At 41.2% G+C, this 19,886-nt stretch overlaps 1 protein-coding gene and 1 pseudogene across 4 annotated transcripts in view; one reads left to right on the top strand and one right to left on the bottom strand.

The window, feature by feature from the left end:
* The window catches only part of ARHGAP26 (Rho GTPase activating protein 26), a 413,435-nt gene that overhangs the window by 147,410 nt on the left and 246,139 nt on the right, over nucleotides 1–19,886 (bottom strand). For all 3 annotated transcript variants that reach the window (XM_081091772.1, XM_081091773.1, XM_081091774.1), the window contains exons 15-17: nucleotides 14,631–14,718; nucleotides 12,951–13,009; nucleotides 11,370–11,475 (exon numbers count right to left, since the gene is read on the bottom strand). In XM_081091772.1, the coding sequence (XP_080947898.1) occupies nucleotides 11,370–11,475; nucleotides 12,951–13,009; nucleotides 14,631–14,718 (253 nt within the window). The remainder of the gene's footprint in view (nucleotides 1–11,369; nucleotides 11,476–12,950; nucleotides 13,010–14,630; nucleotides 14,719–19,886) is intronic.
* Nucleotides 5,608–6,170, top strand: LOC308519662 (large ribosomal subunit protein uL11-like; annotated as a pseudogene). Its single transcript has one exon. The product of its transcript is annotated as a large ribosomal subunit protein uL11-like (transcript).

Here is a 19,886-nt window from a genome sequence, read left to right as displayed (position 1 = left end):
ATGTTTCTTCAAACCCTCCCTTGAGTTAAACTACAAAAGTGTCTACCAAGACAGGATGAAGATGGCTACAGATACAACTTTCCTTCGAGTATAGATTAATACTTAATACAGACTGCAGTAACTTAGGGAGGGAAATCCACATGGAGACTGAGTGATGAGGTAAACTAGAGACACAGGAAACTGTCTTCACAGGGGATGTTTTTTCTGGAAATGGCATCTGAGAAGGCAGTCAAACTGAGTAAGGAAGAAGGAAAGTCAGACTCTCCCACAAAGAGAAACATTTTGAAGATCACAGAGATGAGTGGAAATTTCCAGACCATGTAGACTAAGATGAGTCTTCATGATATAACGTGTCGTTCTCCCTCCAGGAAATTAAGAGTTATTAAACTGCAGTAGAGACAGCTGCTTCTGAGATGAAATCAGCCTTGCAACACCAAGAAGCAGGAGGGTGAGGGTGAGGGTGAGTAGCTGCTAACTTCCCATGAATACCAGCCCCACACAGCTTGTGCTTTCAAACAGGTGCACTGCTCCGGGGGCATCTGAATCTCCAAGCACCTGAATACTCATGGGGAAGTGTGAGGCTTGGTGTAGGGTCTGACCTGAGAGCAGATCTCAATGGCTCTTTCCTCAGCTGACCCTGTGCTGGCTCATCCTTTGCTAGGAAGGGTGAAATGGATGCTCAGCCCCCTGGGCCAAACACACACACAAACTGCCAAGAAAACAAAAGCAAAGCAAAAATAAACACATGCGCACAGAAAAGTCTCCCAAGTGGATAAGGGCTGTGCGGACTATGTGTTCAGCATCCATCCCTTAGGGTTTTGCTTGCCAATAACAGAACTGTAAAGAAAGCCCCATCCCGTCCGGAAGAATTATTGTTTCGGTTTAAACGTTTGAAGAAGTCTCCCATCTTCCGTCACCTGAAGGCACAGCTCCCTGATCCTCATACCCACACCCCCTGAAATTGTCTCAAACAGATTGTAAAAGCTTACATTGATGGAGGGTGCACTACTACGTACCAGATACTCTTCTCAGATCTTTAAGTGGATTAATTAATTTAATCCTCACAATAACTCGAATAGATGTTATTATTGTCTTTAGGGTTCCCAGGAAGAAGAGAGTGAAGTAAAGGCTTCTATGATACTGCTTTACCATGGAGTTCTCAGGGGAATGAGCCAGAGGAGCTAGCTACTGCCTGCTTCAGGTACCAATATTGGCTCAATCTATTGAGCTCATCGTCCAAGAAGCTGTCTAATGACTGCTGTTCAGGATGTCCAGCTTCCACCTCACATTAGTCAAAGGTTTCCCTTTGGAGATTTTAAATGCCCCCTTGCTTCCAGGCTGTACACGTGTGGACAGCACTTGTGTCCTGCAGTAGGTAAGAGGCGGGAGGCATGTGGTATGAGCACAAGGCTACAAGCCATCAGGCTGTACCTACGTCAAGTGAATTGGGGAAGACAAAACTAGTCACTGCAGTCAGTGGTGGCTGAAATACACAGAGAAGCCAAGAAAATCTGATGTGTTCATTTAAAAGTTTCTGATACAATTATTATATCTCCTTTTTCAAATGAGGAAACTTGGGCAAAGAGAAGTGAGTAATTCATGCAAGTTTCAGAAATGACAAGAGCAAAACCAGGCAGTCTGGCTCCACAATGTTCTCTCTGAACCACTCTGCTCTCAGCCCCTACAGATGAACTGCAACTACCTAGAAGTCTGCCAGCTGCCAAGCTGCCGCTGCCACATTTGAGCACCACAGGTTGTGAAGAACTGGCTGGGAAACCAGTCAGTATAATAACATAAGTATTGCAGATCATGTTCACCAATCAAAGAAAGGAGAATGCACAGAGGGCTTCCGTGACCCAAGCAGTGTGAGTGTTAGAATCAGTTAGAAACTGTTGCTCATCCAAAAAAACCCCCAGAGATTTAATGAAACCGCTTCCAGGGCCAATGCATAAGAAATCTGGCTCATCAGAGAAGAAAAAAATTAAATACAGACTAAAAACACAGTAGAAAAGATCAATAAACTGAGAGCTGGTTTTCTGAAAAGACAAACCAAATCAACAAAACTTTAGTTAAACTCACTAAGAGAAAGAAAGGACTCAAATAAAATCAGAAATAAAAAAGAACAGAAACACAAAGAAAAGAAAAGAAAAAGACCCCTTGCAGGGTGTTCAGTTGGTTGGAGCATCATCCTATACACCAAAAGTCTGTGGGTTCGATCCCGAGTGGAGGCACATAGTGGAGGCAACTGATTGATGTTTATCTTTCACATTCATGTTTCTCGCTCTCTAAAAATCAATAAAAACATATCTTTGGGTGAGTACTAAAAAAAAAAAGAAAGAAAAGAAAAAGAAATCTGGCTCTGCTTACAGCTGGCTTTTATAATCCCCTGAATAAATGGGCAGCTGCACAGAAAGAAAAGATAGCATCTTCCCCTTCACTCCCCCCTGAATTTGAGAGGGAGCTCAATGGGTGATTCCCTGGGTCCAGAAGAGGAAGAGGTGCATCAGGAAACAGTAAAGTCATTGAAAAAAAATGAACCCAAACTGAGTGGAACAACTCAAAACAAACAAGAGACCCAAATCAAAGGAGCCTTAAGACTGCTGGGCTGTAACAGCTTGAAGCCAAGCATTTCCCCTTTCAGAATGGGCGTTTCTTGTGATGTGAAAAATTTAGTTCCTTGAATTCAGAAACATTATTGATTTTATTTTAAAGCAAAAAATTTAAACTGAACTTCTGTCTTTCCTTCTCCTAACCCTGAAGATTGGAAGGCCACAAAACAGAAATTCCTGGGTTGAAAGTAAGTGAAGGTGTGGCAAAGATGCTAAAAAAGGGTTGAGCTGATTTCTTCTACATTTCCATTAATTTAAAGTGCTAAGTTGCCTGTTTGCTCTAAAATATGTGATTGTCCTCTTTGTAGTGTCCCTTTAAATAGATTTTCCTTTGGCTCTGCCAAAAATAGCTAGAGAAGGTCCTTTGAGAATCCCATTCTTAGTCTTAAAAAAAAAAAAAAAGAAAAGGAAAGAAAAAAAAACCACTTTTCTCCCCACCCCATACACATCAACAGTATCTCCCACTTCTTCCAGAGACCTCCCATCTATCATAAATAATAAATATTTCAAAAGAAAAACAGCTAGCTGGTCAGGGAAGTAATTCTCCCAGCCCTTTTCTGCTTACTCACCTGTGTAATCATCAAATATCGAGCCTCTCTTTTGGGACTGGCAAATAGGCCAGAGACTGAAACCCAAATGCGTACACCAGGGCCAACCAGGTAGGGGCGTGAAAGAAGTAGGCTGGCATGAGAGACAAAAGGGACCAGGTAGGAGCTGCAGAAGGCATGACCAGGGGGATGGGGAGTGACCTCTAGTCACTTCCAGACAATTGTTAGCAAGATCTGATTTTTTTCCAAGCAAAATTACCCCCAATACCAATGTTGCAAACCTGTCCAAATCTTAAAAACAGCAATGTGTGAGACAACAATACCAAACGGAACACACGTGTGGGCTGCTCTGGCTAGAGGCCCTGGTTTGCAGCCTCCAGGTAAGAAACAGATAAAAGAACACAGACTGCTGTCCCCTGGGAGCTTATGACCCAGTAGAAGTGAGACGATACACCTCCAGGTAATGTGTCCAATGAGGTGGAATGTGATACACGCTAAAAGGGAAGAATAAGCAAAGGCTATGGGAGTTCAAAAAAGTGAGAGGACACTAGAGGCAGAAAGGATTATTGTAGGCGGTCATTTAAGCTAAGGCTGAAGAATGAGATAGACTCTGGCAGCAGAGGCTAGAGAGGGACCGTTCCAGACAGAAGAAAATGAGCAGCTCAAGGCAAAAAGAGGGAGCAGGAAAGGGGACATTTGAGAAATGGTCAAGAGACTATCATGCTTCTACCCAACAAATATGAGTGTCCACTGTGTGCCACCCAGTGGGGATGCAATGATCATGAGGGATACCAGATGAAGTTGCAAAGTCGGGAAGGGCCTACTTTAGACCAGGCCTTGGAGGCCATATCCAGAGTTTGAGCTTAAGAGTGATGAGAAAGCTGCCTTTGAAGTTTCTTTTGTTTTGTTTTGTTTTTTAAGCAGGGGAATCACATGTTGAGATTTGCCGTGTTCCATGTTTCCCGGCTGCAGAGCATGCATTCTGCGGACTGGAAAGCAGCCAGAGCTCCACCAGCCAGAGCAAGCCAGGAGGAAGCCTTTGCAAGCAGTTTGGAAAAGAGATGATGACAGCTTGGACTAAGGGGTACTGATGGAGATGGAGAAAAGTGGATGGATTCAAGAGCAAGTTATGGGTTAAAATCACCAAAACTATCAGTTCAGGGTAGGAGTGGGTGGGGTAGAAGTCAAATGGAACTGGTCAACGCGGCTCTGTAGGGGTATGAGGCCTCACCACCAGTGGCCCAGCAGCCACGCAATTCTGTCCCGGCAGCAGTAGGAGTCCGGCGGTTACTAGAGAGAAGAAAGGTTCAGTAGCCAGGGAGTATGGCTGAGAGAAGGCTGCCAGAAAAGCTCACAGGAGCTATCCATCTTAGAAAGCCATCATCTTAAAAGTACTGTTTTCTTTTCAATGTGCTTTGTAAAATTCCACAGCTATTTTGTTTGGACTAGTCTTGAAGGCAAGGAAATAACTAGCTCTTCTCATGTGTTTGACAGTTCTTCACTAAGCTAAATCTTACCCTCTAGACTTGGAATGGAGTAAGAAGGAATATTAGAGTGTCTATAAGATACATGTTAACGTCAAGTATCCATGGCAATTCCCATTTATTTTGACCCTTTCTTAAGAACTTCTTCAAGGAATGCTAGTTAACCACCGGGGCCTATCCTCCTTGGTGCCAAAGGCCTAGCAATGATTTTCTTTATAACCACAGGCATTTGCACATGAACCCAATTCACTCTGCTTCTAGATCACTGAGGAAATATGAATGCATCCTTCTTGATTTGCAGGAATGCCTTGGAGTACTAAGACTCCAGTGACAGGAAGGTGAAAACACCCAAGGCATGAGGTGCTCAACCCTTGATAACTTGTGACAATGGAGTCTCCTACAGGGTGTGTCAAAAGTAGGTTTGCAGTTGTTCCTATGGAGAATAATGCAATAACTAATAATAATACAAGAATAAATTCTGTTTCCCATACTCACAACTGTAAACCTACTTTTGCCCCACCCTGTATTTTGACGAGATCTCAACTGTATGCCAAGCATTTACCGCACAATATTCCTTCATGATCCCTGCAATCTACAGAATTTTGTCCTTTTTAGAAAGGTACAACCTGTAAGAGATCATCCAAATAAGCATTAGACAATAGAGTAATGAAAAGAATAATAAGGACCAGTAAGTAGCAATGAGATGAAAGTTGATTTTGCCCTCTTCATTTCTTTCTCCCCTTCCTTTACTCTCAAAAAATCTTGGAATGTTAGTATATATTGTACCCACACTGCAAATGTATTCATCTCCTCTACCAAGCTGGCCTTTTTATTCTATATGTCTTGATCAAGTCAAAATGCCATGCCCAGCTTCCGGTCTTTCGGCTTTCGGCTTGGAGGAGGCTCAGGTGCAACTTTCTTTGGTCGTCCTGAATCCTGGTTCATCAGATACCAGCTGCCTCCACCATGCCACCGAAGTCGAAGTTTGACCCCAACGACATCAAAGTCATATACTCGAGGTGCACCGGTGGGGAAGTGGGTGCCACATCTGCCCTGGCCCCCAAGACCGGCCCCCTGGGCCTGTCTCCAAAAAAGGTTGGTGATGACATTGCCAAAGCAACCGGTGATTGGAAGGGTCTGAGGATTACAGTGAAACTGACCATTCAGAACAGACAGGCCCAGATTGAAGTAGTGCCTTCTGCCTCTGCCCTGATCATCAAAGCCCTCATAGAACCGCCAAGAGACAGAAAGAAACAAACAAAAAAAAAACATTAAGCACAGTGGAAATATTACTTTTGATGCGATTGTCAGCATTGCCCAACAGATGCGGCACCGATCTTTAGCTAGAGAACTCTCTGGAACCATTAAAAAGATCCTGGGGACTGCCCAGTCGGTGGGGTGCAATGTTGATGGACGCCACCCTCATGACATCATAGATGATATCAACAGTGGTGCAGTGGAATGTCCGGCTAGTTAAGAACTAGAAAGGAAAATGTTTCAATTAAAGATTATTTGACAACCAAAAAAAAAAAAATGCCATGCCAAGATCATTTAACAGACTTACTGCTCTCTATGAAATGCTGTTTTATCAAGATTATGTACAGTAGGCACTGTGGGCTGCCTACTCACACCTCTGCTTCTATACTGATATCTACACATCCCACAGGTGGCCCAGCTAAATCCTATTTGGTATAAAAATTCATGGTGGTTACATTCCTCTTGCTGAAGATTGCTTCAAACCAATGACATGCGATGGGAAGTCTGTTGGAGAACTTCTGGGAAAAGAATCATCATAGGTCTTAAAAAAAAGACTCAAAAAAGAAATAATGTCTTTTCTGCCTCTGGACAACCACTAACATGGAGGATGCAATGCAACAGCTTATGACCCTGAGGAGACCCAGCCAACGCAATGAGGCTGGCTGTAAGTAAGCAGGACCATGCAAATAACCTGAGTACTTCATGAACAGAGAAATGAACCAGCCCAGCGCTGACCTTGTGTAACAAGACACGAGATTTCCTTATTGTTTACATTATTTTGAAGTGGATTTTCTGTTTCTTAGAGCCCAAAGCCTCTTTGGACATGCCAAAAAAAAAAAAAAAAGGGGGGGGGGGGGAGGCTCTGCTTCTCCAACAACATCCTAGCAACAAAAGAACAGTGGCTTCAAAATAGAAAAGAGACTAAGATTTATTTCTCAGTATGTGTTTTGGGAAAACCAGCTGTGAAAAGGTATTTTTAATAGCCATTCCTGATGTATGGAGAGTCTCTTGAAATCCTCCCACGTAGCATAAACACTGTAATAAAGTTAACATGAGCCACTGTGAATGGTATGTGTGGGGATATACAACATACTTGGAGTCATCACATGTAAACACCAGGGAACTACCATGAAATTAGTCTTTATGACTCATCTACTCTTATTTCCTTCTACAATTATAGGACCAGAAAGTGTTTTCTCTCCCCCCTTGATGAAAACAGAGAATCACATGATTGAAAGGAAACTCAGGAAACTGAGGCTCAATGAGGTTGAATGATCTCCACAAGGTCCTGCCACTAGCTGGGGACAATTTTCTTTATTAATAAAAATGTTTTATGCTTGATTTTAAGAGTCATTTGATAAACACTCAATTTAATGCAAAGTCAAACTGTAAAGACATGGGAAATCAAAACTGGATGCTTTTAGGAGTTTAATTATGAAAATAAAATCTTTTTGAACTCACTGTTTTGAGCTGCTTCTTTCTAGTCTAATACCTCCTAAATCCCAATCCATTCCTCTCAATACCATTTTTCTCTCCTAGAAAATCCCTGCATATGGCACGTTCTTCAGGCCTGTGGTTCTCAAGAGACTGCATTCTAATGGCCTGGGAAATAAATCGGCAATGCAGACTCCCAGGCAGAGTCCGGTTATGCAGACCAGGGGAGGGACGCAGCAACGTTAATGCAAAGAAGCAGGCCAAGTGAGTCTAATTGTGGTGGGAGGCATGTGACTCTGGACTGTATACTAGATTCCAGGATCCAAATAGAAAATATCTAATTATCAGAGGAGATTTGAGCTGGAGAAACAAAAATATGTGCACAGTTGTCTATGATTTTAATGTTCCCTCTGAGGTCTGAAACAAACCCAAGAGCTCTGTGATTTGGATGTGCCCTGGTAATCATATTTGCTTGGAGGTATACAGTTTTATTCCTTCTCCTTTAAGACTTTTTTCCCCTCTGAATGCATTTCTACTTGGGATTAAATCTAAAATGTCTTAACTCTCCCTTCACAGCTAAAGGAAACCAATTTTGGAAAATGTTTCAAAAGAGCACTTTAAAAAATATACAATACGAAACATCTTACCCTTGAACCAAACACCTCTGATGCCCAGGGCAAACACAGTAGGTAATGAGAGAAGTAAACACTGGGTTTTCCAGCAGAACCAGCCCTGAAACCAAAACTTAGGAAGGAAGCTGCACATTAAGTAAGTGGACCCCGGTAACAATAGCTCAGGCATATCCTAGGGTAAGTCTGAACCTGAGAAAACTGGAATGAAATAGACAAATCTACCCCTTGTCCCAAGTTAACTTTCCCTTACTGCTTTATTTTAATATGACAGTGCTGTAAATGAACTATACATAGAGCTTAAGTGGAATTTGGAACTTGGCTGGGTGCCAAAAAATCTTTTCAGACCTAAAGACACACTTTTTACTGGACCCAGCAGTGCTCATTTACACCAGGACGTTTCAAACCTGGGTGCTCCAGAGGCTAAGCACACAGCACGCTGAGAATCTGAGTCTGTGTGTTCTAAGGTCAGCACTGACAGACTCAAGTTATAGGCAGGAGAGCTCACCTATAGGTAATTTGTTAATGGTTAAGTTAACAAAGCAATGCCATATAACCTCATAGAAAGAACCTCGGAGAAACTCTGTTAAGTATCAAAGACAACATATAATGCTCCAGAATTGCCATAAAATAACACTAGCAACAACATTGGTTTAAATAGAAGGTTAAAAAGTCAAGGTCGCACTGTAACCTGCATATTCCAGCTGTAGGACCCCTGGATTAGGGACAAAGATGGACTGAGTTGAATGGGATTAGGAGAGCAGAGAGTGGAACATGAGGGAGATAGTGAGCCATCATCCACCAGGAGATGAACAGGCTCCAACTGTTCAAAATTGACCGTAGGGTGTTCTTTTTTCTTTAAAGATTCCTAACAATCCTCGGGGCATTTTAAACATGGGAAAATTCAGTACTAGCTCTGCTGGATCACCCCTACTCTTGGTCTCTCTCAGTGCAATTAAGATCTCATCACAACGGCACAGCTTAGAAAGCCCATTGCTTTCAGCTAGTTCCTAATCTCCAGCTGCTCCTAGCAGGCTGAGACCTTCCTAAGACCCAGTGACCAGAAAGTAGTCAGGAGCATCCCACTCATGGTTGATTGAGTATATACCTGGAACTTCCTCTGTTTGGGTGCAGGCCTTCCAAGTACACACAGGTTTGCAACAAAGACCTAAATGGGCTTTTCCGTTAACAATGCCTGACCAGGTTGTATGGAACAGGCATCTCAGAGCATCTGATGTTACTTTTTAAAGCCGAGTTCCCATTATTGTCTTTGACATTTTGGGGGCATTCTCCTTGCAAACTGGCATATTCTCTGCTTTGCTTTGTTTCTGAACATGGATAAATTGGGTTCCCGGACCCCACCAACAACATACCCAAGAATTCAACTCAATTCTGACACTGTTTACATGAAGATAGCATCAGATTCCATAAGACTGCCCCTCACCCCAACACACACACACACACACACACACACACACACACACACACACACATTCAGACGTTGGACACAACCCCAGGACACAAACCCAGTTTACCTGTGCTTTTGAATGACCAGACACTGATTGGAGGTTCCAACTACCACCCCACCCCCTTCAACTCAGAATGCCAATCCCAAATCCAGGTTGTCACCTCTATTTTTGACTCATATACTTATATCAGAAGTTCCCTTAACAGCCTCCTTGAGTTCTATTACTTTGCTATAAAAGCTCACAGAACTCGGAGATACTAGATCACTGGATATTTTAAAAGGGTATAGCTCAGGGGCAGCCAAATGGGAGAGATGCATGGGGCAAGGTATATGGGAAGGAGTGCAGAGCTTCCATGCCCTCTCTAGGGCGCCACTCTCCCAGCATCTCCACATGCTCACAACCTGCCATCTCTCTAAACCCCATCCTCTTGGTATTTTACAGTCTTCTTTACACAGTCAGGCCATTGGCCAATGGCGATTGATTCAACTTCCAGCCTCTCTCTCCTCCCCATAGGTCATGGGTGGGGTGGGGGATGCAGGACTGAACGTCCCATCCCTCCACTCACAAGGTTCCTTCCATTGGCAACCAATCCCCATCCTCAAGTGCTTTCCAAAAGGCAACTCATTAACATAACAAAAGATACCTTTTTCACTGTCAACACTTAGGAAATTCCCAGGCTTCAGGAAGCTGTGAGCCAGGAATTGTGGGTTAAGACTAAATATATATCAGAAATATATTAATGGCAAAATATATATTTCTTATGAATCACAATATTGCAATGCAGTTCAAATTGCATGACAAGAAAAACATTTCACCAATAACAGAGCAACCTTTGACTGCCTAGTAACTTCTCACCAACATGCAAATCACTCTTGTTTCTTCATACTTAGACCTGTGGAAATCTTTTTGATAACATATACTCTCTCTCCAAAAGGTAATATCAAGTAGTAGGTATAAATATGAAAACAGATCATCATAATCTCCCCCAGCAAAGTATCAACTTACACCCTCTCCCTAAAAATGACTTAATGGCATGAACAAGTGTAGGAAAGGGCCAAATTTACAACACATCAGTTCAGTAGAATGTGGGACTTAACAATTTAGCTTAACTGTTACTCTGTCTTTTCTTATGCTCCAGTCTCCTATCAAGAACATTCATCAGTCAATGGATGGTTAGAACATACACATGTGCAATAATTGACACAACAAGGGAAGACAGTAAGGCCATTCTGAAAAGGTTCAAGTAACAGTAAACACAAAAAAACCATTCCAAGAGTAAAAATATTCCTACCAGGAAAACCAAGCCCCCATGGAATGCTCTGATTATCTCGGAGGGCAAGTGAGCATTTGCCAAAGGTAAGTCCTTTATTCTCTATACTTCTTCAAAGACTTTAATACATGTAATTTTAAAAAATCAAGAACACTGTAGATAAAAGAAAACTTACTAGCAATATTTGACAGATGAAGAAATTAGGAATAGAGCGGTCACTGGTAAGTCCAGGGCTGGTTAGTAGCTTGTTAAGAACAGAATCAACTCTACCATCCAAGCCTCTTTACTTCAAATCCAAGGTCTGTAAACCCACAACATAATCCTGTTCATCCTTGATCGTCAAAGAACATGTAACTCCTGAAAACTCCACTTGGCGACCTTATCATGGAATATGCCCTTGGTCATCACAAGAGCTAAAACCCCCTGAAAACTCTGCCTGGAGGCCAGGTTGCATGGGGCACTTTCCCAGCCCACTTTTGCAAAGACCATCTGGCACTTGCTGTTGTTACCCACTGCAGTTAACATTTCACACATTTCTTTCTTAAGCCTCTCGCATACCTGATGCAATAGTGGAAGAGGCAGACATAAGCAGAACTGAGACCAGTTTTAGGGCTAAGATAAGAACTTTCTAGAGGTGAGAAAAGAGCCGACAATCAGCTTCAAACTTACTTTGCCAAGTGGTTCATGAGCAGCTGTAACATCTGGCGGTTTTTCTCTGGGAGCCGATGAACAAGGCTGTGGATTTCAGACACCCGAGACTCCTGATTCTCCAGCTCTGCAAAAGTAGGAAGGAGGTAAAATTTGATGTGTCACAGCTAAATCAGTTTACAAGACAAAATCAAAGGAAGAAAAAGGTTGGGTACTGACAGACTGAGGATTTCTCAAAGGATTAAGATCCTGTTCTGTGCCCTCATGGCTAGAATGACTAGATCTACAAGTGCTTTTAATGATGCTTTCTGTAATAGAGTTCATTTGCAAAAATGGCCATCGGAAAAATCAAGCCAAAATGATGATGTGATGAAATGGAATCAGTCAGCTGCACACGCAGAGCAGGAACAAACTGGGGAGCAGCTGACTTCTTAGAGTGACGGCTTCATTTCAAGGAAAGAAGGAACTTTATGCACTTGCAAGTGATAAACAAATCGTGAACAACATTGCAAATGTCTCAAATATCAAAATAACGCCTCAATGCAGCATCAGAGAAATCAAAGGAAATATCCAGTTATCCCCACACCATGTGTGACAGCCAGCCTGGCAAAGAAAAAAGAAATGGCTCATCAATATGCGACTCTTTCTGCCAACCTGTAACCTAAAGCATGGCCTGCCATGTTCTCTTGGTTGAACTTGCATAAGTGGCTCCACTTCTCTGGGAGGTTTAATTAGAGAATAGGTGCTATGGGTTAGGAACATCTCTGAGGAAGAAATCACATAAACACTATCTTCACTTCTAGCTTTCTCCTATGCCTTTTCCCTCCATGTTTGAAGGGGGAAACTATGACTAGATAAGGCCATCAGAACATTAGATGCTACTACCAGTAAATTAGGCCAGTAGTACCTACCACAGTAACAAACTGTGACGGCTTAAAGGAAGCAGGGAGAGGCACAGGCTACTGTTGTAATAGCATTGTGGGGTTTCATGCCAGATTTAAATCTGACAGAGAATCTTCCTGCCCCTACAGGAGGCCTGCCTCACGTAGACAGATTCCAGTCTACCTAGGGTAGCTTGCATCTAATCCCTATGCATTTTAATACCAGTAGTATGACACCAGGACCCTGGATGATATGGCTGAAGAATGATAGGAAGCTGTCAATAGAAGCCATGGCAGAAAGCAGATTGGTGAGTTATATCAATGGTGTCTCTCATTCAGGGAAACACTTCCAATGCTCAATGTAGGTAAGGTGCGAAGTATGATTCATTCTGCAAAATGCTACTGAAGGGCTGGGAAAAACCCAAGGAGTCAGAACTCCAATCATCAAAATTAGAAAGGCAAACCTGCTTTTCTCAACTTTCCCCAACCCTGAAAACACACTTTGGAAGTTTCTCTCCTCTATGGTAAATTCAGCGTAGCAGCAAGGCCCTTAGCAATTCCGATTTGGTTTCGTTTTTATTTCTGTGTCGAACTCATGAGCGTGTATGTGGGTAGTTTACATGCAGACAACAAAGAGTTAGATAATATTTATTTTGGGATACTGTTTTTGAAGTAGAAGAATATATTCCTTCCCCTTAAAACGGACAAAAAGAAAACGTACTTGCTGCTTTGATGAAACTTCTTTGAAACTGGTACATCATGAGTGGTCCTGGAAGCATTCTGGAATAAAAGGTTATATATTAGTTAGCTCAATCAAAACAATCAAATTTTTCTCTCTACATAGCAGCCAGGACATTGCCAAACTGTTCTCAAAGACAAAGATCATGGGGAAGCAACAGCAACTCATCTGAGTCCAATTTAGTTTCCCTTCTAAAAGGTCCTGAGATTTTACCTGAAATTTTCATTCTCTCTCCTTTTTAGGGAAAGAATACAAATGTCTCATAGTCACAACTAGAAAAGAACTGGTGCAAAAGCCTAGCACAAACCAAGAGATTTCCTTTCAGTCAGTGACTCACCCATCAACAAGAGCATCTTAAAACACGCCGGAGAAACAGGCAACTGGGTAAACATTTGCAAAAACCTGTACTTAAACTCTCATCTCCCCAGCACCTTGTTATTACAATCAGCTCATCTGTAAATACTATGAGGGACTTTGTAGGTATTTTTGTGGCAAATTCACTGTGGAGTTCTGCTGGAGAATGCCAAAGAGCTAGAACCCCTAAGATGAGGCATGAAACAATCAAATTTTACCTGCTATTTTTTGAAAATGTTTTATGCTTACTGTCCATTAGTAAATCACTATCAACATGCAAAAAGAAGTGCTAAATGCAAACCTCTACAACATGGTTTTGTATAAACTACAATGGCAGTATTGAGGGTATGAATATTTAATGAATATGTTAAACTGTAAACTTGAGGTTTTTTCTAATAGTCCAAATAATAAGCTTCTCAACAGACTATACATTATACCTGGCTCAGATTTTATTTTATTCTCATTGCATCTCCTAATTAAACTCTTAGTCATCACTTACATTATATTTTATTCTTGACATCAAGATTCTTTTATCCATTCCTCAACAGCCAAAAATACCAGTTCCTTTCCTCCTTTGCTTTTGAGACAAGGGCACCTTTATAAAACCTAGACACCCTTCCCCCCCCCACCCCCACCTTCCTATGTAAGAACTACAGTTAATAACTATAATATGCCTACCCTTCAAGAGCAGCATAAATTTCAATCTAGTCCTGAAAGTGAGATGCAGATAGCTAGTAGTCAATCACCCACTCCCTTAATAAGTGAGGGAGGAGTAGGAAGGTAGCAGTAATACCACATATATTATTATAGGAAAACTGTCTCTTCCCCAATACAGTGATATCTTCCAATCCCCGCTGAAGGAGTCAAAAAGGAGTACTGCTAAGTTCTTATTTTTAAGGATCGATGTCAGCAACTTATTCAATCTGCAATGCACAAATCTATCAAAATACAGAGAGCATGTAATCATGCATTCGCAACAGAATGGGATGGGACCCCTTGTGTTTTTAATAGAGTCTTCAGGGATTTCAGGAAATACCATATTTTAGGTTCTGTTAAAGGCTAATTGTCATCATAGCTTCTCATAAAAAAACAAAGCTTCCTAAAATCACCACTGCACAATGGCAACCCATCAACTATGGATGATTTACAATCGGAGTGACCAGCTGAGCTGACTGCACCCACACCTAAACTGTTTCCACATCTCAAACACCCACCCAACAGTTCTCCGGAGGCTGAAAATAAAACTGCTTTCTTCCTGATGGCCTGATAACAAGCTGGCACCCTGCCCTGCAAATGGAAAGTCCCTACCTCAGGTAGGTCTTCAAAGCACTAGTGATGGTCTTGATCTCCCATTCCGCACAGATATCCATTTCTGTTTCAGAAGCTGTTTTGGGGTCTAAAACAAAGAAAAGACAATGTGAGAAATGGAGCAGGAAATACGGCTAAGAAACAGGCACATATAAAAACATTCAGCCTCACTACTAACCAAAGAGATCCAAGTTGAAACAAAATGACACCTACTTTTTTGCCAATTAAATTAGGAAAATGTTTAAAAATCCAAATGTCTATTGCAGCAAGAATGCAGTGAAACGGATCCTCTCATAACCTGCTGGAGGCAGTAGAAATAAATGCAGCATTTGAAAATCAATTTGGTAACAGTTACCAAGAATTATAAAAATGTTCATATCGCTTGAACTGGTAATCCCACTTCACACGATCTATTCTTAGGAAATAAGATAAGGCATGAGAAAAGTTACAGAATACCCTCAAAATGTTTAACACACTTAAATGTCCAACAATAGAAAAATGATTAAGTCAATTATGGTAGATCTACTTAATGGAATATTATGTTGCTTTACATGATAATGATGGCTCCTGAGCAATATGAAAAATGATTGGATTACCAGGTAATAAAAAAATATGTAGCAAAAATATCATGATTTAAAAGTTTGTGAGAAGTTCATATGAACAAAAGCTGAATGGAAATACTCTAAAATTAAAATAGTGGTTGGCCCAGAGTGGTAGAATTATGATTTTTATTTTTTTCTAAACTATGACTTGATCCCATTACTTTTATATATTTTTAAAAATTGCCTTAAGCCAAGAAATGCAATGAGAGCCACCATAACTGTATCGGCTCCTGATCATGTCTTTTGTCCTCCTTGCATGGACTTTTAAAGAAATGGGTGTATTTTAAATAAGTGTGTACTATTTTTAAAAAGATAATTCTTGCCCTAGACAGTTTTGCTCAGTGGACAGAGCATTGGCCTGCAGACGGAAAGGTCCCAGGTTCGATTCCGGTCAAGGGCACATGCCCAGGTTGCAGGCTTGATCCCCAGTGGGGGGGTGTGCAGGAGGCAGCCGGTCAATGATTCTCTCATCATTGATGTTTCTATCTCTCTCTCCCTCTCCTTTCCTGATTAAAAAAATAATAAAAATTAAAAAAAATTTATTGTAGTCTTCCTGAGCTACATACAGGCAGGTGAGAAGATGAGGCAGAGGTTGGGGAATATGACCTGCTTCACAAAACAGGAAACCCCATCTTCCCACTGCCCAGGTAGTTGGAAGTGGAGACTTTCAGCGCATTGTAGGGAGGATCCAGCGTCCTCCCACTAAAGCCTCGACTAGAGATCTGCCTCCAGCTCCCATTCCTTTTCCTTTCTGCACAGCACCTCTTTTCCAGTTGGAATGCTACCCTTTTCTCACAACTACTCCATCTGCTCAGGTGAGGCTCTACCCTTCCCGGGGTGGGGAATGAGATTCAGGACAGACCAATCAAAGTGCAGCATCTCTATGGACCTGGGACTGGTTCAGGGATGGCCCAAGATCCAAGTCAGTTGAATGAGAGTGAATGTCACGGTTTTTTAGGAGCTAGCGGAAAGGATATCTGCTATTTCCTGCTGGGCTTGCACCTGGAAGAATTTTTAATTGCTCTAAATACCAACACATGGAGCCTGGGCGTGAGTATAAATGACAAAACCAGAGATGAGAGAAGCAGAAAAAGTGGATCTGATGACACGGTTTGAGCCCTTGTACCTTGCCATGCTTTTTAATCGTTGGAGCCAATAAATGCCTTGTTTCCTGACGCCAGTTGAGGTCAGGTGTTCTGTTTTTGTTTTGTTTTGTTTTATAATCCAAAGAGATCTAAATGACACAGCAGGCAAATAGAGACAGCCACTGGATTGTCTCTTTCTGGATAGTCTCTAAGAAGAAAGGGCCAAAGAGCCTTCCAGCTGGAAAGGGGAATGAGTCATAGGTGGCACCAGGAAAGAACCCACTTTCATCCTAGTAGGAGGAGGCCAAACAGTCAGGAGTGGCTTCAGGATTTGGGCTAATCCTCAGGTGAAGGCACAAATCCAGCCGTATGGCTCCTAAAGGCAGCACATTTATGTGCTTGTAGGTGACCAGGCAATAATGAAGTCTATCCTGTCACATGCAACAAACCAGGAAGAACCCAAAGAGCATGATTTCATCTCTAGGCCCTACACAATGGGAAACTCTATAGAGTTCTACCACAGCCAGTTTCTGAAAAGTGAACATGTTCACTTTTCTCTAAGTATCTAAAACCTCTGCAGCTTTAATTCTTTCCTTGCTCTGTCATCTCACATTCCCTTCATGGTTTCTTCCTGCGTAAGTGTATGTACCAAAACACTTTGCTTAGCATGACCTTTTCCCCTCCCCGTGACCAAGACACATGGAGAGCTGCCACACTGCGTGGGTTCTGGACGTGAGACAAATGTTACTGTACATTTTTCTGAGGAACAAACTGACTTCTACCCTAGAAGAGTGAACATGACACTAAACAAGCAGCAGTTGGCAGGTCTGGGAGCTGTGAACTGTTCCATGAACCACATTTAGCAAACTAATGATTAGCTTCCACTTCTTCGGGCTCTGTAACCAAAGGAATATTGTGTAACATTACAGAGAGAAGAGTCACATTACAGCCGGCTAAAGGGCTTTTTATAGCACTGATGAGGCAAGGCTCATAACTTGAGCACGTCCATTTTAATTCAGTTAATATCCCAACTAAATTGAAGACAGCCTCCCAAGCTAGCTCATTTTCAGAAAGTGCCGCCGTTTTCCACACCTCCCTACCAATGCTCCACTCACTCACAGAAGCTTCCGGGTAGCCTCTGAACAAGAGGCAGAGATAAGATGCAAAACTTTCTTCAGAACTCAGTACTTGTATCCCCACCATGTCTCTTGACGATTACAGTGCTTAGTAAAACTGCCCTAAGCCAGAGGAGCAGTGCAACGAACAAAAAAGCATCATGTGGGTAAAGCAAAACGAGTGGACTTCTTCCTTTACTTACTCCCACATGATTTGGATAAACAGGAGACACAGACTGAAAGAAGTGTTTACAGGGAGAGGTGGTCCTAGAACTGTCACACCAGGTCAGTCTCAAGACCCATGTAGTCCACTGTTGTGTTGCTGACAAAAACACAAGGGACCATGTGGAAGAACTATGAGGAAAGTCACCTATGTACTCCTACATTTCCTAATAATACATTTAACATGTGCAAATTAAAACTTTTTCCTTTAATTGAGAAGGTAATATATGCACCTGGTAAAAAAAACAACAAACAAAAACAACAGTCAAGCAAAACAAATAGATATACATTAAAAGGTTAAGCCTTTCCTATGCTAGAGGCAACTGCTAATATCAGTTTTGTATGCATATGCTCTCTCTAACAGTATAAACAAGCAAAACAGGAATACACACAGCTGTTAAAAAATATGTTTTTATTGATTTTAGAGAGAAAGGAAGAGGGAGCGAGAGAGAAATATCTCACATATGAACCTGCACCCTGGGCATGTGCCCTGCCCGGGAATAGAACCTGTGACTTCCTGCTGCATGGAAAGACACACTGGCTGGGGGACAGTTCGATGATTTTTGATAAACGTAAATAATCATGTAACCATCACCACAAAATATAATTTCCATCACCCCCCAAAAAATTAGCCTGTGCCCCTTTTATAGTCAATCCCCTCCAACTCCAGCCCCTGGCATCCACTTTCACATACACAGTATTTCTGAAATCCATTCAAGTTGTTTTATGTAGAATCCTTTTATTACTGAGTAGTATCCAATTTCACTGATATGCCATAATTTGTTCATCTATTCACTAGCTGCTGGGCATTTATGTTGTTTTCATTTATTGGCTGTAATGAATAAGCTTCTATAAATATTTTAATACAGTTTTTATATGGACTACATTTTCATCTCTTGGGTAAATACCTAGCAATATAACTGAGTAAAAGTTTGTCATTAGAATAAGAATGTTTAACTTTATCGGAGACTGCCAAATTGTTTTCCAAAATAGTTGGGCCATTTGCATTCCCACCAACAATTTGAGAGTTGCTTCACATCTTTGTCAACACATGATATCGTCATGTGTTTAGTTTGGAAATTTTAGTTATTCTAGTACATAACTCATTTTTTAAATTTGGTTTTCCTTAATGATTAATGACATCAGCCATCGTTTCATGTGCTTTTTGGCCATTTGTATATTTTCTTTGGTGAACTGTTTGTTCAAGTATTTGTCCATTAACAAAATGGGGGGTTGTTGTGTTCTTATTACTGAGTTACAAGAGTTATTCTTAATATGCTGTGGACAAAAATCATTTATCAGACATATTTTGCAAATATTTTCTCCTGGTCTGTAGTTTGCATTTTCTTTTTCTTAATATCTCTTAAAGAACTGGAGCTTTTTATTTAAATAAAATTCAGTTTATCAGACTTTTCTATTATAGTTCCTGCTTTTGTGTTTCATCCAGAAATCTTTTCTAAACCAAGATCACAAAGATTTTCTCCTTTGTTTTATTGTAGAATTTTTATAGTTTTAGCTCTTAGGTTTAAGAATATGATGCATTTTGAGTTAATTTTTGTACATAGTTTAAGATAAGGGTTGAGCCGAAACCGGTTTGGCTCAGTGGATAGAGCGTCGGCCTGCGGACTGAAAGGTCCCAGGTTCGATTCCGGTCAAGGGCATGTACCTGGGTTGCGGGCACATCCCCAGTAGGAGATGTGCAGGAGGCAGCTGGTCGATGTTTCTCTCTCATCGATGTTTCTAGCTCTCTATCTCTCTCCCTTCCTCTCTGTAAAAAATCAATAAAATATATTTAAAAAAAAAAAGATAAGGGTTGAATTAATTTTTTACCCATATGGATACCCAATAATACTTGAACCATTGGTTGAAATGACTGCCTTTTCCCTATTGTACCATTATCAAATATCAATTAACCATATGTTCTATTTTTGGTTTCCCTTGTCTGTTTCATTGATTTATATGTCATTCCTTAGGAAACACCATATAATCTTGCTTTCTTGCATTTAATAACATTGTCCATTCCATTACATTTTTGAGGAAGCAGTTTATGTAAGTATACTATCCTCTATGTAAATAAGACTTATTTTCATTTATCTTACAGGTAATTCTTTCAAGACAAGATTTAATATAGCAATACAAAAGTATATTTGTTTAACTCTATCATATTACTTTCTCATTATAAGTCATACATCTTAAAAACTTTAATCACTTCCTGTATTTTGTGCCCAAGAA

This window comes from Myotis nattereri, assembly GCF_964212035.1.
Source record: "Myotis nattereri genome assembly, chromosome: 5".
Lineage (NCBI taxonomy): Eukaryota > Metazoa > Chordata > Mammalia > Chiroptera > Vespertilionidae > Myotis > Myotis nattereri.
The sequence above is the reverse complement of the archived record's forward strand: the minus strand, read 5'-3'. Positions and strand labels throughout refer to the sequence as shown.